Source organism: Artemia sp. Qi Xiang Cuo, chromosome 20 (assembly GCF_049724085.1).
Source record: "Artemia sp. Qi Xiang Cuo chromosome 20, ASM4972408v1, whole genome shotgun sequence".
NCBI classification, from domain to species: domain Eukaryota; kingdom Metazoa; phylum Arthropoda; class Branchiopoda; order Anostraca; family Artemiidae; genus Artemia; species Artemia sp. Qi Xiang Cuo.
This window is the reverse complement of record NC_142813.1, coordinates 17,082,791-17,104,472: the sequence shown is the minus strand read 5'-3', so window position 1 is coordinate 17,104,472 and position 21,682 is coordinate 17,082,791. Positions and strand designations below refer to the sequence as shown.

The following is a 21,682-nucleotide window of genomic DNA, read 5'->3' as shown; positions in this document are numbered from 1 at the left end:
GTGGATACCTAAGAACATACCTGATTGTGATAAATCCATAAGACATGTTAAAAACTATTCTATATCATGGGACCATCGTTTGTGGATGTTTAAGAGTGAACTCTAAGTACTATTTTTATGTAAACATTTGTTTTTGTTTTTTTTTTATTTCTCAAAAAAAAAAAATCTTTTTTAAAACTTAGAAATTTTTAAAAGTTATTTATTTTTTTATTTTTTTAAATAAATTTAAATTTAAAAATATTATTAATGTTATAAAAATTTAGCTATGTGATTGGTCAGAGACTCGATGTGACATCCTCACCGGTATTCTATGACCGGTTATTGACACTACCTAATCTAGTGCATGTATTAAATCAGTATTTTTTACTCAGTTGAAATATAAACAAATAAGTCATATCTTTTAGAAAAAAAATGAAGATGGAGCATTTTAATAAAGTTTGTTGACATAACAAGGTTATTTTAGCATTGAATGCCGACAAAGAAAATTATTTAAACTTGGAAACAAGTACAGGTGGTAGCACTCTTGGAAATGTCTGCATGCCTTGTCATGACAGTAAGGAATTAAATTTCTTTGGAATACCGAAAAAATTCCACTCTTATGTTGGTGGTTATGCGAGATTGAGATCTCCAGAGATGATTGCACTCAAAAAGAATGCCAACATAAAAATAATCATTGATGATAGAGGACAACTCCTTGTTATTGTTGCAGGTAACACATTACCTACTGATACATCCAATCGTCACCTCTCGGGTATTAGCATTCAACGGAAGGTCAATAAAAGAAAGGCCTACTCTTCTAATAATATCATAAGCCATATCTTGTCTACATGTCGAAACTGTTTCCTGCGTAAAAATAATGTGTTAATAGACTGTGAAATTGCCAGACAAGTAAAATGGGTACAGTCAGAAAATATCACTATGGAATGTAAAGATGAATTGATGAAAAACAAAGCACCAGCAAACGTTACTGCCTTTGATCAAACAGTCATTGATCCAAATAATACCAAAGACAAAAAGCATATTGAGCCTTTTGATGAGACACCAGTAAAAATTGTGTATGACTCAAAATGGAATAATAATTATTCTACTGATTACGAACTAAGAGAAGACAATAGCTATAATATCAAGAGAGAACATGTTGAACTATTTTTTGGAACAGATTCAAAATGTCCAAAGTTAATCATTGATATTAATAGTGTATCATAATATATTTTTTGTATTAATATTCCACATAGCATTATTTCATTAAAAATATATTATGCATTACATTGTTATGTGTTCATTATTTTTAGAGTAAGCTAGCATATCAAACGTTTAAAATGTCTAATAAAACGTCGGAGATGTAAGAAAAGGAATTTGCATACATCTATTGTCAGACACATGGGAACAAATTCTTTCTTGAATTTGCCTCCTGGATAAATAAAAAAAGACATTTCATTCAAGAAATTATGACGAAACTCTAAGTAAGCAACAAACTCTTTCTTGAAGTTACATCATGGATACACAATGCAGAAATTTCATTTAAGAAATTCGAGATAGCTGAGATATGTAAAGTCGAGATAGCTTTATTTCATTTTTTTTAAGGTTCATTTAGACGAGGTTACGTGCGCGCACATGACCGCGGCTCACTGACCCTTAAAAAAATGTAATAAAGTTCTGTCGAGTGTACAGATCTCTCCCGCTTGGTGCCTAAAAAACCCGGCTGGTTGAAAACGTGGAGTTTTCGTACTGCTCACTTTTTTGCAATGTGTATGAACAAGTGGGGAGTCCCCGCTCTTTTGGAAAGGTGCCAAGGAAAGGCATACAAAGAGCATGTAGTTTCAAAACGTGTTTAATCACGTTTCTTGAATGAAGTATCTGTACTGTATATTCAAAAGGTGAAATCAATAAAGAGCTTGTTACTTACTTACAAATATTTTTTATAATTTCTTGAATGAAATTTCCGTATTGTGTGTATCCAAGAGTTGACTTCAAGAAAGAAATTGTTACTTACTGAGAATTTTTTCATAATTTATTTAATTAAATTTATACATGGCTTAGCTAAGTTAAAATTTATTTTGATAAAGATAAAAAAAAAAGCTACTTACTTGCGATTTTTTCATAATTTCTTGAATTTAATTTCTACGTCGTATATCCAAGAGGTGAAATCAATAAAGAGTTTGTTACTTACTTACAAATATTTTCATAATTTCTTGAATGAAATTTCCGTATTGTGTATCCAAGAGATGACTTCAAGAAAGAAATTGTTACTTACTGAGAATTTTTTCATAATTTCTTGAATCAAATTTCTACATCGTGTATCTAAGTCATGAAATTCTTGAATGAAATTTCCGTATTGTGTATCTATGATTTGAATTCAAGAAAGAAATTGTTACTTACTGAGAATTTTTTCCTAATTTCTTGAATTAAATTTATACATCGTGTAGCTAAGTGAAAATTGTTTTTGATAAAGAGAAAAAAAAGTTACTTACTTGCGGTTTTTCATAATTTCTTGAATGAAGTATCTGTACTGTATATCCAAGAGGTGAAAACAAAAAGAGTTTGTTACTTACACTTACAAATATTTCATAATTTCTTGAATGAAATTTCCGTATTGTGTATCCAAGAGTTGACTTCAAGAAAGAAATTGTTTTTTTTTTCATAATTTCTTAAATGAAATTTCCGTATTGTGTATCCAAGAGTTGACTTCAAGAAAGAAATTGTTACTTACTGAGAATTTTCTCATAATTTCTTGAATTAAATTTCTACACCGTGTATCTAAGTCATGAAAACAATAAAGAGTTTGCTACTTACTTGGAATTTTGTTATAATTTCTCAAACGAAATGTCTTTTTGTATATTCAGAAGTTGAATTCAAGAAAGAATTTGTTACTTAATTACAATTTTTTCATAATTCATTCAATAAACTGTCTTTTTTATTTACCCAGGATGTGAATTCAAGAAAGAGTTTGCTACTTACTTACAATTTTTGATAATTTCTTAAATTAAATTTCTGCATTGTGTATCCATGAGTTAAATTGAGTGTGTTACATATTTACAGTTCCTTCATATTTTCTTGAATTAAATTTCATTATTGTGTATCCAATAGGTGAAAACAATAACGACTTTATTACTTACTTGCGATTTTATTATGATTTCTTGAATTAAATATCTGTATTGTGTCCAGGAAGCAAATTCAAGAAAGCTATTGTTACTTACTTACAATTTCTACATAATTTAATGAAATGAATAAAACTATTCTAAAGAATAAAGACGGGTTAAGCTTAAAGATATTTATTGCTTAAACGTATTAACATATTTTTGAAATAATTTGCTACTTACTTACAATTTTTGATAATTTCTTAAATGAAATTTCTTCATTGTGTATCAATGATGTAACTTCAATAAAGAGTTTGTTGCTTACTTAGAGTTTCGTCATAATTTCTTGAATGAAATGTCTTTTTTTTATTTATCCAGGAGGCGAATTCAAGAAAGAATTTGTTCCCATGTGTCTGACAATACATGTATGCAAATTCCTTTTCTTACATCTCCGACGTTTTATTAGACATTCTAAACGTTTGATATGCTAGCTTACTCTAAAAATAATGAACACATAACAATGTAATGTATAATATATTTTTAATGAAATAATGCTATGTAGAATATTAATACAAAAAATATATTATGATACACTATTAATATCAATGATTAACTTTGGACATTTTGAATCTGTTCCATAAAATAGTTCACCATGTTCTCTCTTGATATTATAGCTATTGTCTTCTCTTAGTTCGTAATTAGTAGAATAATCATTATTCCATTTTGAGTCATACACAATTTTTACTGGTGTCTCATCAACAGGCTCAATATCCGTTTCGTCTTTGGTATTATTTGGATCAATGACTGTTTGATCAATGGCAGTAACGTTTGCTGGTGCTTTGTTTTTCATCGATTCATCTTTATATTCCATCGTGATATTTTCTGACAATACACTTTATATTTTTCTGGCAATTTCACTGTCTATTATCACATTATTTTTACACAGGTAACAGTTTCGACACGTAGACAAGATATGGTTTACGATATTAGTAGAAGAGTAGGCCTTTCTTTTATTGATCTTCCGTTGAATGCTAATACCCGAGAGGTGACGATTGGATGTATCAGTAGGTAATGTGTTACCTGCAACAGTAACAAGGAGTTGTCCTCTATCATCAATGATTATTTTTATGTTGGCATTCTTTTTGAGTGCAATCATCTCTGGAGATCTCAATCTCGCATAACCACCAACATAAGAGTGGAATTTTTTCGGTATTCCAAAGAAATTTAATTCCTTACTGTCATGACAATGCATGCATACATTTCCAATAGAGCTACCACCTATACTTGTTTCAAATTTTAAATACTTCACTTTGTCAGCATTCAATGCTACAATAACCTTGTTATGTAAACACACTTTATTAAAATGCTCCATCTTCACTTTTTTTTTTTAAAGATATGACTTATGTGTTTATCGTTACACTGCGTAAAAAATACTTATTTAATACATGAAATAGATTAGGTAGTGTCAATAACCGGTCATAGAATACCAGTGGAAAAGTCAGATCGTGTCTCTTACCAATCACAGAGAGCAATTTTAATAAATTATAGATAATTTTTAAATATAAATTTTTGTACAAAAAGAAAAAAATAATAAATTTTTAAAATTTTATATTTTTAAAAAAATATTTTTTTTTTTTTGATTAAGTAAAAAACAAAAAAAAAAAAATTTTTACAAAAAAAATTTATGATTTTTACATATTAAAAATCCACAAACGATGGTCCCATGTTATAGAATAGTTTTTAACATGTCTTTTGGATTTATCACGATCAGGTTTGTTCTTAGGTATCCACTGTGCGAAGAACCTAACCTCGTCTTCAGGACGGTGATAACCCCCTCAAATTTGGGACACTTAAACTCTTCTAGATTGAAAAGTGGAATCCTAGGGTCACACTTTTGAATTAAAACTTTATCTGTAGGTACATTGCCCTTTACGTAGAGTGCTTCAACTCCGAAAAAGCTGCAAATTCCACTGACTTCCTCTTGGACATTTCTCTGTTCCTAAGCAGTATTAGTAAGTGGTGTTACCACTATATCCTAGACTCACAGTTTACTTATATAACTTTATGTAGTACTCCACAAGCGTTTATCATACTCAAACAGACTACAGTTCACTAACCAATAACCATTTAGGGTTAACTTACCTTTTAACGGGGTGACCATTTAGGGTTCTCCTACATGCTGAATATGAAAGTGTGTTCCCTGGCATGCTGGATCTGAAAGTGTATTTTCTACTCATGATTTGATGGAAGATTTATCATCTGTTGAAAATCTACTATTGTTACAATTGCTTAAAGTGAAATTCGAGTCGTCTATTAACCGTTTTGAACTTGTGAAACATTTAATAGCCTTTAATTTCTAAATCACAATGTACAGAAAAATAAAAAAAAAAAAAATAATCTCTTTGGTCGCTGAAGCATTTTCGTGTTTTGGTATGCTTAGCATAACGATATCACGGGGTATAACGATATCACAGGGTATTTCATTGCGTGATTTAATAGACTAAAGCGTCTCACATCTCTACCATTATACAGAAGGCTATGTTTGTCCTTTTTCTGTGTTTGTACAAGTGTCCTTAACTGTTTTCTTGTTTCACTCGAATCGTTGTCAATGTTTAAAGGGATATTTTCACCGTTTATTTTGGTAGCTTGCATCGATGTGGTATCGTTACATCTCGGTAGTTTTTAATGGGGAGATTAATGTCATTAATACAAATACAACATAAAAAAAAGAGAAGAAGAACAATTTATTAATTAAAAAATAAACCCAAATTTAAATAAAAAATTTACCAAAAAATTTTATTATGATGTTTTTAGCGCTCTATGTTTTAGTGCATTAGAAATATTCAAAAAAAAATTTCAACTGAAAGTAAGGAGAAACACTAAAACCTAAAATGAACCAAAATTATTACGTATATGAGGGGGTTCCCTCCTCCTCAACACCTCGCCTTTCACGCTAAGTTCAAATTTTTTTCCAATTCTTTAAAAATGACCCCTGAATCAAAAAGCTCGCTTAGTTAGAATAAATAGCTCTTTTGAAAGCAATAAACAAACTTTAGCCTAAAGAGTGAGGTATTGACGAAGGGGCGAACCCACTAATAAAGGTATTTTTTTTCAAAAATAGGAGGCAATTTCTCGTTATTTCTCCAGTGTCCCCGCTAATATCCTCAGCTCCAGCTTAAACAATGTTCGTATAATTTCCTAATAATAATGATAAATAATAAATTTAACAAAAAGGTATTTTTTCTAGGTTATTGTTAAAGTTATACTAATATATAAATTGTCACCAATACTATCCTAAGATCCTGATTAAGATAGCTTCGAATATTGAACTTTGAATTTTTTTAAAGTATAAATGCCACAAAACAGTATTTTTTCAAAAATAGGGGGCAATTGATCCTTATATATAAATTGTCCCCACTACTATAATAAGCTCCTGCTGTAGATAGCTTCGAATATTGAAATTTTTAAAAGTAAAAATGAAACAAAAAGGTATTTTTTCAAAAATAGTGTACAATTGCTCCTTATATCTCAATTGTCACCACTACTATCCTAAACTACTGCTGAACATAGGTTCGAATATTGAACTTTGTATTTTTTAAAATTATAAATTCGACAAAAAGGTTTTTTTTTTCAATAATAGTGGGTATTTTCTCCTTATATCTCAATTGTCCCGACTACTATCTTAAGCTACTGCTGAAGATAGCTTGGAATATTGAACTTTATATTTTAAAAAATTATAAATGCCACAAAAAAGTATTTTTTCAAAAATTGGGGGCAATTACTCCTTATATCTCAATTGTCACCACTACTATCATAAGCTCCTGCTGCCGATAGCTTCGAAAATATGGTAATTTCAAACTTTTAATCTGGTTACCTTGGGGAAAAATGATCCTAGGAGGGGGCTTAGTTGCCGTCAAAATCCTTAGGACAATTAAAAAGGCCACTCGAACCATTGATTTCTATTTGAATGAGGACTCTCTCAATATTCTAGGACATCTGTGTCAATACCGTCAACCCTGAAAAAAAAACAACAAATAAAATCGCATCCTGATAAAAAAACAACTGATTTTTTTTTCACAAAAATTTTTTTAAATAAAAATGTAAAATATTGATCCAATTTGATTGTTTGAGCCTCTTCATTATTATTCTCAATGAAATTTTAACATCGTTCAAGTGACGCGCTATGCACTATGAACACTTGCTCCTCGCCGTCAGTTAACGGACGCGAATCCCATATGTTGGCGGTTGATGGTGCTACCTTCTCAATAATCCGTATTTTCCTGTGTCTTTTGTCAACGGATTTTTTTGAAGTTGACCTGGGCTAAATAAATGTTTGTAAGAGAGAAGAACTTTTTTCTCCATCCATATCAACAATTAAAGTGCAATTAAAATGTTGGATGGTCCTTTTTTAGAACCCTCCCTCCCCCCCCCTCTCCCGGGGAGGACCCATGGGAACCAGGAGCTTCCTTCGATGTAGGAGGATTGATACCCGTTCGAGTTGGGGGGGTATCGGACTTCACAACACTGTTCAAATAGAACAGCCTCAAATTCTTTCTCGAAAACACCTAAGTGTTTCAATGAAATGATCAAAAACGGGTTCACCCAAATAATGTTTCTTAACATTGCTATGAAGACATATTTGGAAATTATCAAAAAACCTTTTTCCTGTGTAAATTGCGTATCGAAGGTAGACATCTTGATATTTAAAGTCTGCTTTGCGTGCGACCCACTTAGAATTCAAATCGGATTAAAAAGTGATGGTAGATCTGATAAGGTAGCGGATGTATGCAAATGCATTAGCGCAAAAATACCAGTCCAAAAGTGCGTGTTAACTGCATAGTAGCAATTGTTTTCGCTTTTCGTTTTTTTTTCAAATTGTTAGTTTTTTTTGTATAAAATTAATTTTGGAATTATTTAATTATAATTCATATTGGTTAGAATTTATGTATTAATTTTTTTTTTTCGTTTTATTTAGAAATGCATGATAAGCACTCCTTTATACAAACAGCATCTAATTCGGTTAATGAAAGAAAATTAAATAGTTTTTAGAAACAAATTTTAAGTTTTACACATCAAAAGCTATGTGCCTGAGAAAATTTATCTTATTTTTGAAAATAGGGATAGAAACAAAAGAAATTATGTATATACTTACAAATTCTGACTGGGCTTCTATATCTGAACTCCTTGACAAAACTTGAGGGGGGTTGAGCTCACAATCTTCAGTAGGCTGAGCTGAGGCATTATATAAAGCAGTCCACTCCATTTTCAAGTTCCTTCCAGCTGATATGGAGCTAACACTGGGGTCAGAGGACCCTGTCATTAAAAGATTCGCGGCCATTGGCTGGTCCAGGTCGTATGTAGTTCTAGCAGCGAATTTGATAACTGAAGGTCTTGTAGCTTGCATTAATATACCTTCGCTATATCTTGCCCTCTTTTCAGAAGGGGTTGTATTGCATGTGTCCACTTCCTTTAAATAAACATGCATTTTGGGTTTGGAAAATAATTCAGTTTATGTTAGGCATTTAAAGTACTGTAAAACATTTTTTTTTTTCAATAGAGCTAAGCACTTTTTTCAAAAACATCCCTAAAAAGGTTAACTGATCATGATAAAAATCACACCTTAAATGCAGACTGGCCTGTAATTATTTTAAAAAACACCCCTTAAAAAAACCGCCTTAAGCTTCAACCTATAAGAGAATTATTTAGAGGTTTCAGCTCCTAAAAACAATAGTGTTCTAAGTATATAAGTACCCTTAGTTCTAGTGTAAGGAAAGAATTTCTTCCTTAACTTAATGACAAGACAATTTCTTTTTTTATTATAATAATGAGAAAATTTTTACTCACCAGAAATTGCTTTGAATTATCCATTTTCTATGTAAAAGCTTACAAAAAATGTCAATTATGTTATGTTCAATAAACTATTCAAAACTGTTGAGGAATCTAATTTGAAACTTGAATATATACAAAAAATAATTGGCATCTAAAAAGATACACCGGTTTTTCCAACACGGATCTAACCTAAAAAAAAACTAGTATATCATGAAATAGAAATTCAGTTAATTGTGTCAGAAAAAACTTGAACCAGAATAGATTATAATAGATGCCTGGCCCGTGGTAAGGCATATTACGCAATCACTGGCTGGATCAGCACCTCTCTTACTACTTAGATAGCTCTTTTGAAAGCACTAAAAAAAACTGTAGCGTAAAGAGCGAGGTATTGACTTGGGGGAGAACCCCCTCATATACGTTATAATTTCTGTTCGTTTTAAGTTCTAATATTCCTTCTTACATTTCAGTTCAAAAGACTTGTTGTTTTTTATTTAATCTCTGATCGTTTTTTAAATAATGCTTGGAAATCCGGCGCCCCCTTCATAGAAATGTCCCTTACCCCAAAGAAACATCCTCCACGGAAATATTCTCCAGAGTAACCCCCTCCTCTAGCCCCCCCCCCCTCTAGAAAAAATCCTTCCTGAAAATGGTTGTATACTTCCAAATAACCAATAAATAATGCTGGCAAGTCCGGCGCCCCCTTCATGGCAATTTCCCTTCCCCCATGGAAACTTCCTTCATGAACAGATCCTCCAACATAACCACCGACCCACCCTTCCCTCCCACGACCAGAAAAAAACCTCCTAAAAACTTCTGTATACTTCCCAATAACCAATACTATATGTTAACATTGGCTAAAGTTCATAACTTTTAGCCCTCCCTCTGGGTACTTCGGGGGATTAAGTCATCCTAAAAGACATATTTATCATATTTTCGACCATGCTGAACAAAATGGCTATCTCAAAATTTTGATCGGGTGACTTTGGGAAAAAAAATAGCGTGGGAGGGGGCCTAGTTGCCCTCCATTTTTTGGTCAAATAAAAAGGACACTAGAACTTTTAATTTCCGTTCGAATGAGCCCTCCCGCAATATTCTAGTATCACTGGGCCGATACGATTACTCCGGGGGGAAAAAAAACAAAAAAACAAACAAATAAATAAACACGCATCCGTGATCTTTCTTCTGGCCAAAAATGGAAAATTCCACATTTTTCTAGATAGGAGCTTAAAACCTCTACAGTAAGGTTCTCTGATACGCTGAATATGATGGTGTGATTTTCATAAAGGTTCTATAACTTTTAGGGGGTCTTTCCCCCTTTTTTTGAAAATCAGCCAAATTTTCTCAGGCGCGTAAATTTTGATGAGTAGCACTAAACTTGATGAAATTTATATATTTGAAATCAGCATTGAAATCTGATTCTTTTGATATATCTATCAAACAGTTCGTGGTAACGAACTGTAAGTAAGGAGCGACCCGGCTCAATGGTAACCGAAACTCTAAAAAACGGAATTTTGGTACCAATAGGTACATCAAAAGAATCAGATTTTATTTCTAATTTCAAAAATTTAAGTTTCATCAAGTTTAATCTTACCCATTAAAAGTTACGCGCCTGAGAAAATTTGGCTGATTTTCAAAAAAAGGGGGAAAGACCCTCTAAAAGTTATAAAACCTTAATGAAATTCCCACCATCATATTCAGCGTATCAGATAACCCTACTGCAGAGGTTTCAAGCTCCTATCTACAAAAATGTGGAATTTCGCATTTTCTGCCAGAAGAAAGATCACGGGTGCGTGTTTATTTGTTGTTTTTTTTCCCAGGGGTAATTGTATTGACCTAGTGGTCCTAGAATATCATAAGAGGGCTCATTGGAACGGAAATTAACAGTTATAGTGCCCTTTTTAAGTGACCAAAAAAAATGGAGGGCAACTAGGCCCCCTCCCACGCTCATTTTTTTCTCAAAGTCACCTAATTAAAATTTTGAGATAGCCATTGTGTTTAGCATAGTCGAAAATCTAATAAATATGTCTTTTACGATGACTTAATCCCCCACAGTTCCCAGGGAAAGGGCTGCAAGTTATGAACTTTGCCCATTGCTTACATATTGTATTGGTTTTTGGGAAGTATACATACATTTTCAGGAAGAATTTTTTTTCTGGGGGGGGGGGAGGGGGGCTGGAGGACGGGTTACTCGGGAGAATCTTTCCGTGGAGGATGTTTCTTTGGGGTAAGGGAAATTTCTATGAAGGGGGCGCCGGATTTCCAAGCATTATTTAAAAAACGATCAGAAATTAAATTAAAAAAAACAACAAGTACTTTCAACTGAAAGTAAGAGGCAACATTAGAACTTAAAATAAACAGAAATTATTACGTATATGAGGGGGTTCTCCCCCAAGTTTATACTTCGCTCTTTACGCTACAGTTTTTTTTAGTGCTTTCAAAAGAGCTATCTATTCAAATTAAACGGCCTTTGTGATTCAGGGGTTTGTGAATTAAAATTTTTTTAACTTTTAACGTAAAGAGCGTGGTATTGACTAAGGGGAGAACCGTAATAACATATACGTAATAAAAAAAAACAAGCAATACGGCTCAATAGTAATCGAAACTTTTAAAAACGGAACTTTGATGTCAATAAATGTATCAAAAGAATGGGCTCATAATGCTGATTCTAAATATATGAATTTTATTAAGTTTATTATTACTAATCAAAGGCTACGAGCCAAAGAGAACTCACCTGATATTTTAAAGAGGGGGGAAACATCCCCTAAAAGTGAAAAATTTTTAATGAAAATCACACCGTCAGATTCAGCGTATCAGAAAACCCTATAACATAGGTTTCAAGCTCATATCTGCAAAAATCTACAACTTTGTAATTTTTGCATGAAGAAAAATATACGAATATAGAAGTTCGTTACGTAAGTTAATTTGTAAATTACGTCAGAACCAAATTTAGAGACAGCCATTTAGCAAAAGAAAAGTAAAATTTTTATGCAAATTTTGTTTACTTATTCAATTACGGTAAGCCAAAATGAAAGCTACATTAACTAAAAAACGATTAGAATTTAAATTTAAAAAAACAAGTTTTTTAAACTGAAAGTAAGAAGTAACATTAAAACTTAAAACTAACTAAAATCATCCTGCATATGAAAGGGGCTGTTCCCTCCTAAACAATTTGCTCTTTACACTAAAATTTGACTCTATCTCACAACTTTATTTTTTAAAACAATAAAAAACTTTAGCGTAAAGAGCGAGGCGTTGAGGAGGGGACAGCCCCTTTCATATACGGAATAATTTCTGTTCGTTTTAAGTTTTAATGTCGCTCCTTACTTTCAGTTTAAAAAACTTGTTTTTTTTATTTAATTGGTATCAAAAACCCGTTTTCTAGAGTTTCGGTTACCATTGAGCCGGGTCGCTCCTTACTTACAGTTCGTTACCACGAACTGTTTGATACATCTTGGTTACTTTACAATTTCTTAAGCTTTCAACACGTGTTAAAACTGTTCTATATCAAAATTCTTCCGAAACCTTCTGAAAGCGAGAACAAAAAAAATATTACTTTTCGGGAATTAACAAGTAAGTATTTATATCAATTTTTCTAAATTAGATAAAATTATGGTAAACAAAATTGACTAATCTAGTATGATGGGTTTGAGAGCATGGGCATAAAACGTTAACTTGTCAATTAAAGAATGAAGGATGCCGAAGAAGGACGGCAAACTGACCATTATACATACCCATTAAGCTGCTAGGTGATTACTACAAAACAAAATCGGGCTTAATGTTTAGTGTCAGAAACCGAAACAGCACCATAAATATGACGTAGACAATTTCGGAGACCACACTGCCTTTCCATGACGATAAAATAAAAGTTGAAAATAGGGATAAAACCCTTTTTAATAGACGGTGTATAGAAAATTCACAAAAAATACCTGATATTTCGGTCACATATACAGTAACCGAAATATCTGGTATTTTTTGTGATTTTTCTATACACTGTCTATGAAAAAGGATTTTATCCCTATTTTGAACTTTTATTTATCGAAACAGCACTTTCCACCACAGCTTTTCTCTTTCAACCCATCATTTGAGCATGTTAAGTCCGAGCCAATCTGAGAAAACGAAATTATGGGCCCAGTTTTAAGTGTCAAATATTGATTCAACCAACCTTCAAAATTTTTGTTTTGCCATTTAGATATGCCTCAAACTGCCTAATACCCTCAAAGTTACAAACTTATAAGAGACGAAAATAAATATTGTGCCCATTTTTGGGCGTCAGGAGCCGACCAAAATAAATTACTTCCAAAATTTGTTGTATATGAATTCTAAGGTTTTAAGACAAAATATAGGTGTTTTTTGGACAAACCAATGCATAGAAGGCAAATAGTTTTGTCACTATTATCCTTTTCCCTAAAAAAAATAAAAAATAAAAATCAATTTATCCTCACCGAACACTCCCTGAACTTTTTAACTGAACCCCCACCCACCATTATTTCCAAGATAAAATACATACGCCATTTTTATGACCTGGGAGAACATTCTGTCTGTCGATTTACCTAGCTATTTCATTGTAAATAGACTCGATATACCACTGGGACAAATAGCCCCAACAATATTAGTGTGTCAGACACGCACATTTGCTGGTTCCCTCCTCCCTTCTCTCTAAACAGTAGGTAAAGTCCCCTTGCCTTCTCCCCCCCAAATTCTTTTAAAGTTTCAGATTGACCCCCAAAAGTGGTTTTGGAGGTATTGCAGATATGCCATTATATAACTTAGATGCATGGTTTCCTTCTGTTTAACCCTGCCCTTCAACCCGAGTCCCAATTTGTGGTCTATTTCCTCCTACACCCCTCCTCTCCACACACACGCATACAAGGCCGTACCCAGGACTTTTTTTTCGGAGGAGGTTTTACCCCAAAAAATAATTATCGAAGAGGGGGGTTTACACAAAAAACACTCAAAAAACGCATACAAAATTTGTTTATATCCATTTTTGTCGCGTTTTTACAAGTAAGAAAAACATTTTTTTTGGGGGGGGGGGGGGTTCAAACAGGATACCCCCGCTCCCTGAATACTGCACTGCACATACACACACACAAATCTTTAAAGTTTAAAATCGATCTCCCAAGCTGTTCCTGAGATAATCTATAAGTGCTATTTTGATAAGCTTGGTGTGCATGTTTTGTTTTGGTCTGCATCACCACTTCAGAAGAGAAATAAATTCTAGTCCAATAAGAGCTTATAGAAACCAAATTCTCTAGACCTCTCCCCTCTGCCACCTCTCCTCAAGTCAAGTACAACTCCCCCCTTGTGAAGAATCATAACCAGTAATTTTCGTTAACAGGTCTTTTTGTGGGTCGGCAGAAAGTTTTACCATTAGCTATTGATGAACCCCATAGAACAAAGAAATAAAATTAGAGAACGTTGCTATTGGATTTAATTCATTGAAGGATTACAGTTTCCGAAAAATCAAAGCAAGGCTTGTAGATTCATTAGAGGCGATGTGCAAGCGCTGCATGTAGTAAACAGCCAGAAGGCTTCAATGTAGTATTTGGTTTCCAGAGCCACTTCATATGAAAGAAGTGGTCATAGAAACTTTGGAGAGGCTCATTAGAATTGATATTGAAATATTATATTGGATATTGGATATTTTAGTGGCCTTTTTAAGATTCAAATGTGATTGGAGGGCAACAAGCCCCCCCGCCCTTCACCCAAACGCCTCTGATCAAGATTTTAAAATAACTATTTTGTTCAAAAGGTCAAATAACAATGCTCATGGGGATGACGTGACCCTCTACAGCCCCTCGGGCAGGGTATGTAAGTTTTGCAAGTTGCCGTTTGTTTACCATATAAGGTTTGTTTTTGGAAAATGGAGGGCATGCTTGATCCTTAGTGTAAAAAGAAGTTTAAAGTATGAAAGTGGAACTTACAGGAGGCTTTGAGGGGATACTAAAAAAAAACTTAAGAAACGCTAAGTGTATGCTGGTTGTCAAAAGAAATAACATGAACGCACACAGCCGACGGGTCAAGCAGTTGAAAATTATGCAGTTGACTCATTATATATTAATAATAATTCATATCATTAATTGATATCCTTATATATCGACTATTTAGTTTTTTTCATTAGTTCTTTTCAGTCATCTTGATTATTATGCTGATTTTATTTTTATTTGATTTTTGTGAAAATAAAAGTTCACTGTTAATAATACATATAGGTTTCAACAAAACGTAAATGACACAGTGAACTTTCCCGTTTTAGGATTTATTTACTCATGTATATCAGTTTCTTTTGTCTTTATGTTTAATGTGATTATTTCAATTTCTGTTTGTTTGGGTTTAATTTATTCTTTGGTGGTAATTTCTTGTCTTCTTTAATTGGATTTATCAAAAGGGCATCATTTCTGCTCATCTGAATTATTAATCTAGTTATTTATTTTTTTTAAACTTGTTTTTCAGAAAGTTTTTTTATTAATTTATCTAAAAACAATTGTTGACTGTATCTTTGATTTACAGTTTTATATATGATATTTATGTTTGTTTTGGAACTTTAAATAATTACCTTGTTTATATTTTAGGAAATAATTTCAAAAATTGCAAGCTGAGCCACATGTTTCCACAAATTGCCGGCAACCAGATTTGTCGCTAAACATTTATATCTTGATGCACTCATAAAAATTGGTTGATATCAAATTATGGCACCAGCTGTGATAGAGGGAACATACTTTTTAAGAATATCCTAGTTACCTTAGAAAAGTCAAAATTGTGTTAATTTGAAATATAAAATTAAGTAAACAATTATCAGAGAAAAGTTTAATCACACAAAAAAAGTAAATCAGGTCTTATGAAGATTCCAAGTTCATTAAACATGTTTAACCAACTGTGGGGAAAATCTACACTGAAAATGAGCCCGTATACAGGGTTTCCGTTTGAGGGGTGGGGGGTATTTTTTCGGATGGCCCTTTCAAAAAAATACTTGAAAACTTATAAAAAACTATATGCATTTTTGTTAAGTTTTTACGGGTCGAAAAACATTTCTTTTAGGGAGGAGGGTCAAACCCCCAAATCCCTTCCCCCCTCTCCACTGAATACGGCCTTGGTTGATACTGAATTAAAGTAAATTTTGGCGTTAGTCGGTTTGGGAGTTAGACAAAGTTATTTCGAAATACTCTTTTTGCATATTAATTGAAAAAACTTTTTCCACAAAATAAGTTTTTCAAAGAAAAGTAAAGAACTCCATTAAACAAAAAATGAGCAAAACTCAAATCAAATAATCTACCAAGCGTGAAACTACCACAAATCAGTATTGATAAGTAAATGAAACCCAAAACGAACAGAAATTACAATAATTAACCGAGTCAAACTCAAAACAAGCAGAAATTAACATAAGTTGGGCGCAAAACCCCCTATGCCCTCCCAAGGCCAGAACAAAATTTGCACTTTACTGGGGTTTATCATCCTAAAATACCTAATTTCTAGAACCTTCAACTACGTTGAACAAAATGGATATCTCAAAATTTTGATTGTATGTGTTTGGGAAAACGGTGGGCGTGAGACGGGTGTTGGTCGCTATCCAATCACTTTCAACAATTAAAAAAGCCACTAGTCCTTTGAATTTCCAATTGAATGAGCCCTTTTAAAGTTTCTACGTCAACGCTTTCAATAAAAAATTTATATGCCCCCTGGGTATAACTTACAACTCCTGCCCTGAGAGCTGTGGGGGGAGGGGATGTCATCCTTAAAGATCTAATTTCCAAATCTTTTAACTACGTTGAATAAAATGGCTATCTAAAAATTTTGATTGGATGTGTTTGGGGAAAAGCTGGGCGTGAGAGGGGGGTTAGTTGCCCTCAAATCACTTTTGACTATTAAAAAGGGTACTAGTCCTTTGAATTTCAAATCGAATGAGCCCTTTTTCAAGTTTCTACGACAAAAATTTCAATAAAAACCTTATATGCCCCCAGGGCATAACTTATAATCCTTGCCCTGAGGGTTTTGGGGGAGTTTCCTCCTTAAAATTATTTTCAACTCCCCGAACAAAATGGCTATCTAAAATTTTTATTGGATTTGTTTAGGGGAATGATGGGTTTGGGGGGGGGGGCTAGTTGCCCTCCAATCACTTTCGACTATTAAAAAGGGCACTAGGCCTTTGAATATCCAGTCAAATGAGCTTTTATTGAAGTTTCTACGACGATGCCTTCTTTAAAAACCTTATATACCCCCAGGGCATAACTTAAAACCCTTGCCCTGAGGATTGTGGGGGAGTGTCCACCTAAAAAAAAATTCTATTCGAAAATCAACTACGCTGAACAAAATGGCTATCTCAAAATTTTGATTGGATGTGTTTGGCGGAATGATGGGAAGGGAAGGGGGCTAGTTGCCCTCCAATCACTGTCGACTATTAAAAAGGCTACTAGCACTTTGAGTTTCCAATCGACAGAGCCTGTTTTGAAGTTTCTTCGACAACGCCTTCTATAAAAACCTCATATGCCCCCAGGGCATAACACAAAACCCTTGCCCCGAGGGTTGTGGGGGAGTGTCCTCCTCAAAAACAAATTTTCTATCTGGAAATCAACTGCGCTGAACGATATGGCTATATCAGAATTTTGACTGGATGTGTTTGGGGGAATGATGGGCGTGGGGGGGCTAGTTGCCCTCAAATCACTTTCGACTATTAAAAGGGCACTAGTCCTTTGAATTTCCAATCGAATGAGCCTTTTTTGAAGTTTCTACTACAACGCCTTCTATAAAAACCTTATATGCCCCCAGGGTAAAACTTAAAACCCTTGCCCTGAGGGTTGTGGGGGAGTGTCCTCATCGAAAACATATTTTCTATCTGAAAATCATTTACGCTGAACAGAGTGGCTATCTAAAAATATTTGATTGGATGTGTTAGGGGGAATGATGGACGTGAGGTGGGGGGCTATTTGCCGTCCAATCACTTTTGACTATTAGAAAAGGGTACTAGCCCTTTGAATTTCAAATCGAATCAACCTTTCTTGAAGTTTCTACGACAACGCCTTATATAAAAACCTTATATACCCCCAGTGCATAACTTAAAACCCTTGTCCCGAGGGTTTTAGGGAAGTGTCCTCCTCAAAACATATTTTCTATCTGAAAATCAACTACGCTGAACAAAATGGCTATCTCAAAATTTTGATTGGATGTTTTTGGGGGACTGATGGGCGGGGGGGGGCTAGTTGCCTTCCAATCACTTTTGACTATTAAAAAGGCACTAGCCCTTTGAATTTCCAATCGAATGAGCCTTTTTTGAAGTTTATACGACAACGACTTCTATAAAAACCTTATATACCCCCAAGGCATAACTTAAAACCCTTGCCCCGAGGGTTGTAGGGAAGTGTCCTCCTTAAAAACATATTTTCTGTCAGGAAATCAACTACGCTGGACAAAATGGCTATCTCAAAATTTTGATTGGATGTGTTTGGGGGAATGATGGGCGTGGGGGGGCTAGTTGCCCTCGAATCACTTTCAACTATTAAAAAGGGCACTAGCCACTCAAATTTCCAATCGAATGAGCCCCTTTCGAACTTTCTACGACAACTCCTTCTATACGAAGTGCTCGGGTATGGAGGAAAAAAACAACAAAACAACACATTGTGCCCACATCGTTCTTTACTTAGGCAGCGCTAGCGCGCTGCCTATGATAACAACCACCTTGTTTTCTCTTCAAGCTGTTAATTCTTAGTCTTGGGGTATCTCTTATTTAGTTTCTTTAAGAAAATATGCAAAATTTTGATTGTTGGACCTGAGATCAAGAAAGTCTTGTATGCAGTGAAACAAGTCATATACCACCTGTGCGTGTAACATAAAGACGACCATATATCCATATCATTCAAAGGCCACGTGTGAGATGGACTTAATTACTATCACAAGGAGCATGAATAAGGACTTTAAAAACAAAACAAAATGTCTAGATGGGAATAATATAATTCTGTTACTATTTTTTACTATTCAAATTCTGGATTTGATATATTTTATTTTAAGAATGTAGCTTCTACAAAGTGCTGGAATAAATACGAAGGGAGAGTGAAAATCTAAAGTACAATAGGGAGGAAACAAAAGAAAAAGTAAGACTTACATGACTCACCAATGCATCAGCACTGCTTATCCGTGGGATTTTGTTCTTATATATGACTCGCTTGACTGCTCTTTCAAGAGTGGCATTAAACTTCATAAAAGTGACATAAGTAGCGTAAATTCCAAGAAGTAATAGAGCTTCCCACCAATATATATAATTGTCTAGAAAAAATCCTACTAAAGTAACCAAGGCAATGCTATAAAATGTACAATCCCTGAATAGGGGCCACCATGTTAACGTTAACACTGTTCGACTGAATAAAGCACACATTCCAATCACAAATAAAATGTTAAAAACTGCTGAGCCAACAATGGTACCTATACCAACATCATCAAATGAGACAAATACCCCGATGACACTCGTAAAAAGTTCTGGTGCTGAGCCACCAGCTGCCATAAATGTGGCACCGGCAACGTCATCTGGAATTCCAAATCTTTCAATGATTACCTCAAGAGATGGTACAAAAAATTCATCGCAAACAATGGCCAGCGCGATGAACATGTACACGACTCCAAGAATATGAAATATCACAGCACCTTGTTTTCGTTGTTCTAGTGTAAAGAAGTCGGCAGGAAAGAGTGGATCTTTCACAGACTCGTTTTTGTTTACTATTTCCTCTAACGACCTAATTACTCTTCGTCCAGGGATTAGATCCCTATAATAAATATTTTGCTCGTTCTCAAATCCTAAAGGTTTGCCGAGCATTTTCTCTAAAATTAAATCAGCCATGGGACCTTTGTAGCTTCGGACATCCATCTGTCTTTCAAAAACATCAAACTCCCGTATGGTGGGCTCATTTTGCGGCTTTTGATGCATAATTCCAGGATTTAAGGCCTCTTGTTCTACTCCAACAGAAGATTTAGAAAGTGTTTTATTCAGGTTCAAGAATGAGCATAAAGCAATAATATAAACAAAAAAGGTTCCAATAAGAGCAGCAAGAAAGCTAGGGTCATTCATGCAAAGATCCGCAATACGTGCGGATTTGCGCTTTTTGATCACCATGATTATTATCTGTTTACTTTAGTAGTACGAAAATTTTTTAAGGATTTTCTTTCCATAGTGTACTGGAATGCACTGCTAAAGCAAAAGAACTGATCTCTTTGAAGGAAATTTGTCCCTCAAGCTATCCAAATCGAAGAAAAGGGGAGGCGCAGCCGCTTGAAAATCCAGTAATCGTATCACTCTCGTTCTTGTTAGAAACCGATCGATTTAAATATTTTTTCCCAAGGAAATGCTATTGGCATTTATCAAGAAATTTCCAATAAAAGAAATTTGAAAAACTGGGTAAAATTTTCTTTTATCCCAAGTCAGAATGCAATAAGTTCAAAATACATGTTAAAATAAGCTCAATTTAAAGTTCTAGGCTATATAAAATGGCTGGACATAGTGCATACCGAATAAGAGGCCCTCGGATGATCTTGATGAAAATTACACCAATACTTTCAGCATTTTTGTTTCTTTGTTTATTTTTCCACCCCCAGGGATGATTGTATCAAATGGACGGACCTAGAATTTTGGGAGAAGGTTCATTAGAGAGAAAATTGATTGAAGGTTCTGATGCCATTTTTAAGTAGCGGAAAAGGTTTAAACAGGTGCTTTCTGTCATCTTGCTGCGTGAAATGGCAATTTTGTCCCAAAGGGTTCGAAAAAGATATCGAGTGAAAATTTTGTGATAGTTAATCCAACTAAAAGTACAAAAACTGTGCACTGAGCTTTCCAACTTCAGAGGCAGTAATGCTGCACCAAAGCACATTCGTTCCCAAAGATGGAGGTAGTCCATCCGAAATAAATTATTAAAATGGATGTTTTTTTAATGCTTCATTTAACTAAGTGGATTCACCTAAAGCTTGAAAAATTATTTACAGTGGTATGCAGTTGCACAACAGACACTATTGAGGAGGGCTGATTGATATTTTTTAAATAGGGGGGGGAGAGTTCGACTCCCATTAGCCTTTAGATATACAAAAAGCGTCATTTTTTCTTCTAAAGTTGGGAGGGAGGGGGTAAAAATTGATTTCTAATCCAATTTAGTTCTCGAGAACATTATTGGATTATGTCTGCAGTATGTGTACTTCAGGGTAATTTTACCCTCTTGTTACCGGTGATCTTTTTCTGTCCAACATAATAGGTTAAATTCACGCGCTTGCCAGCAAAAAAGATGCATCAAAAAATTATCCAGGAAATTTACAAAGGGGTGAGGATAGTGCAGCCAGGAGCTTTGTTTTCACCAAGACTTTAATGGGAATATTTTTCACTTTCCTATTTACATACATTGTCTAATGTGTTCTTGTCTTTTGGGGCCATTACTCCGGGCTTCTCTGTCGGTGTCCATAGGGAACATCCCTACAAAAAAGATTTATTGGAAATATTAACCTTGAAAAACCCCTAACAATATTTTAAAATGTGCCTAATTTTCGAAAAAAAAGGAGAAACCCCCACGAAAATGTCAAGCGATAATAAGGAAAATCACATCATCAGATTCAATACACCAGAAAACTCTACAATAGGGGTTTTAAGATCCTATCTACAAAAATGTGGAATTATGTATTTTTTAGCAGAAGAAGATCATGTATGCGTACTTATTCGTTATTTTTTCCCAGGGGTGATCGTATCGAACTAATAGCTCTAGAAGATCGGAAGAGAGCTCATTTGAACGGAAACCAAAAGTTTCACTTTAAGTGACCAA

At 34.1% G+C, this 21,682-nt stretch overlaps 1 protein-coding gene across 3 annotated transcripts in view; it reads right to left on the bottom strand.

The window, feature by feature from the left end:
* Positions 1-20,047, bottom strand: part of Nckx30C (solute carrier family 24 member Nckx30C) — a 182,628-nt gene extending 162,581 nt beyond the window's left edge. For 2 of the 3 annotated variants that reach the window (XM_089106384.1, XM_089106386.1), the window contains exon 1: positions 18,997-20,047. In XM_089106384.1, coding sequence (XP_088962510.1) covers positions 18,997-19,998 — 1,002 coding nt within the window. In that variant the 5' untranslated portion in view covers positions 19,999-20,047. The remainder of the gene's footprint in view (positions 1-18,996) is intronic. The other variant, XM_089106385.1, reaches the window with a different exon arrangement.
* Between the last annotated feature and the right edge of the window lie 1,635 nt (positions 20,048-21,682).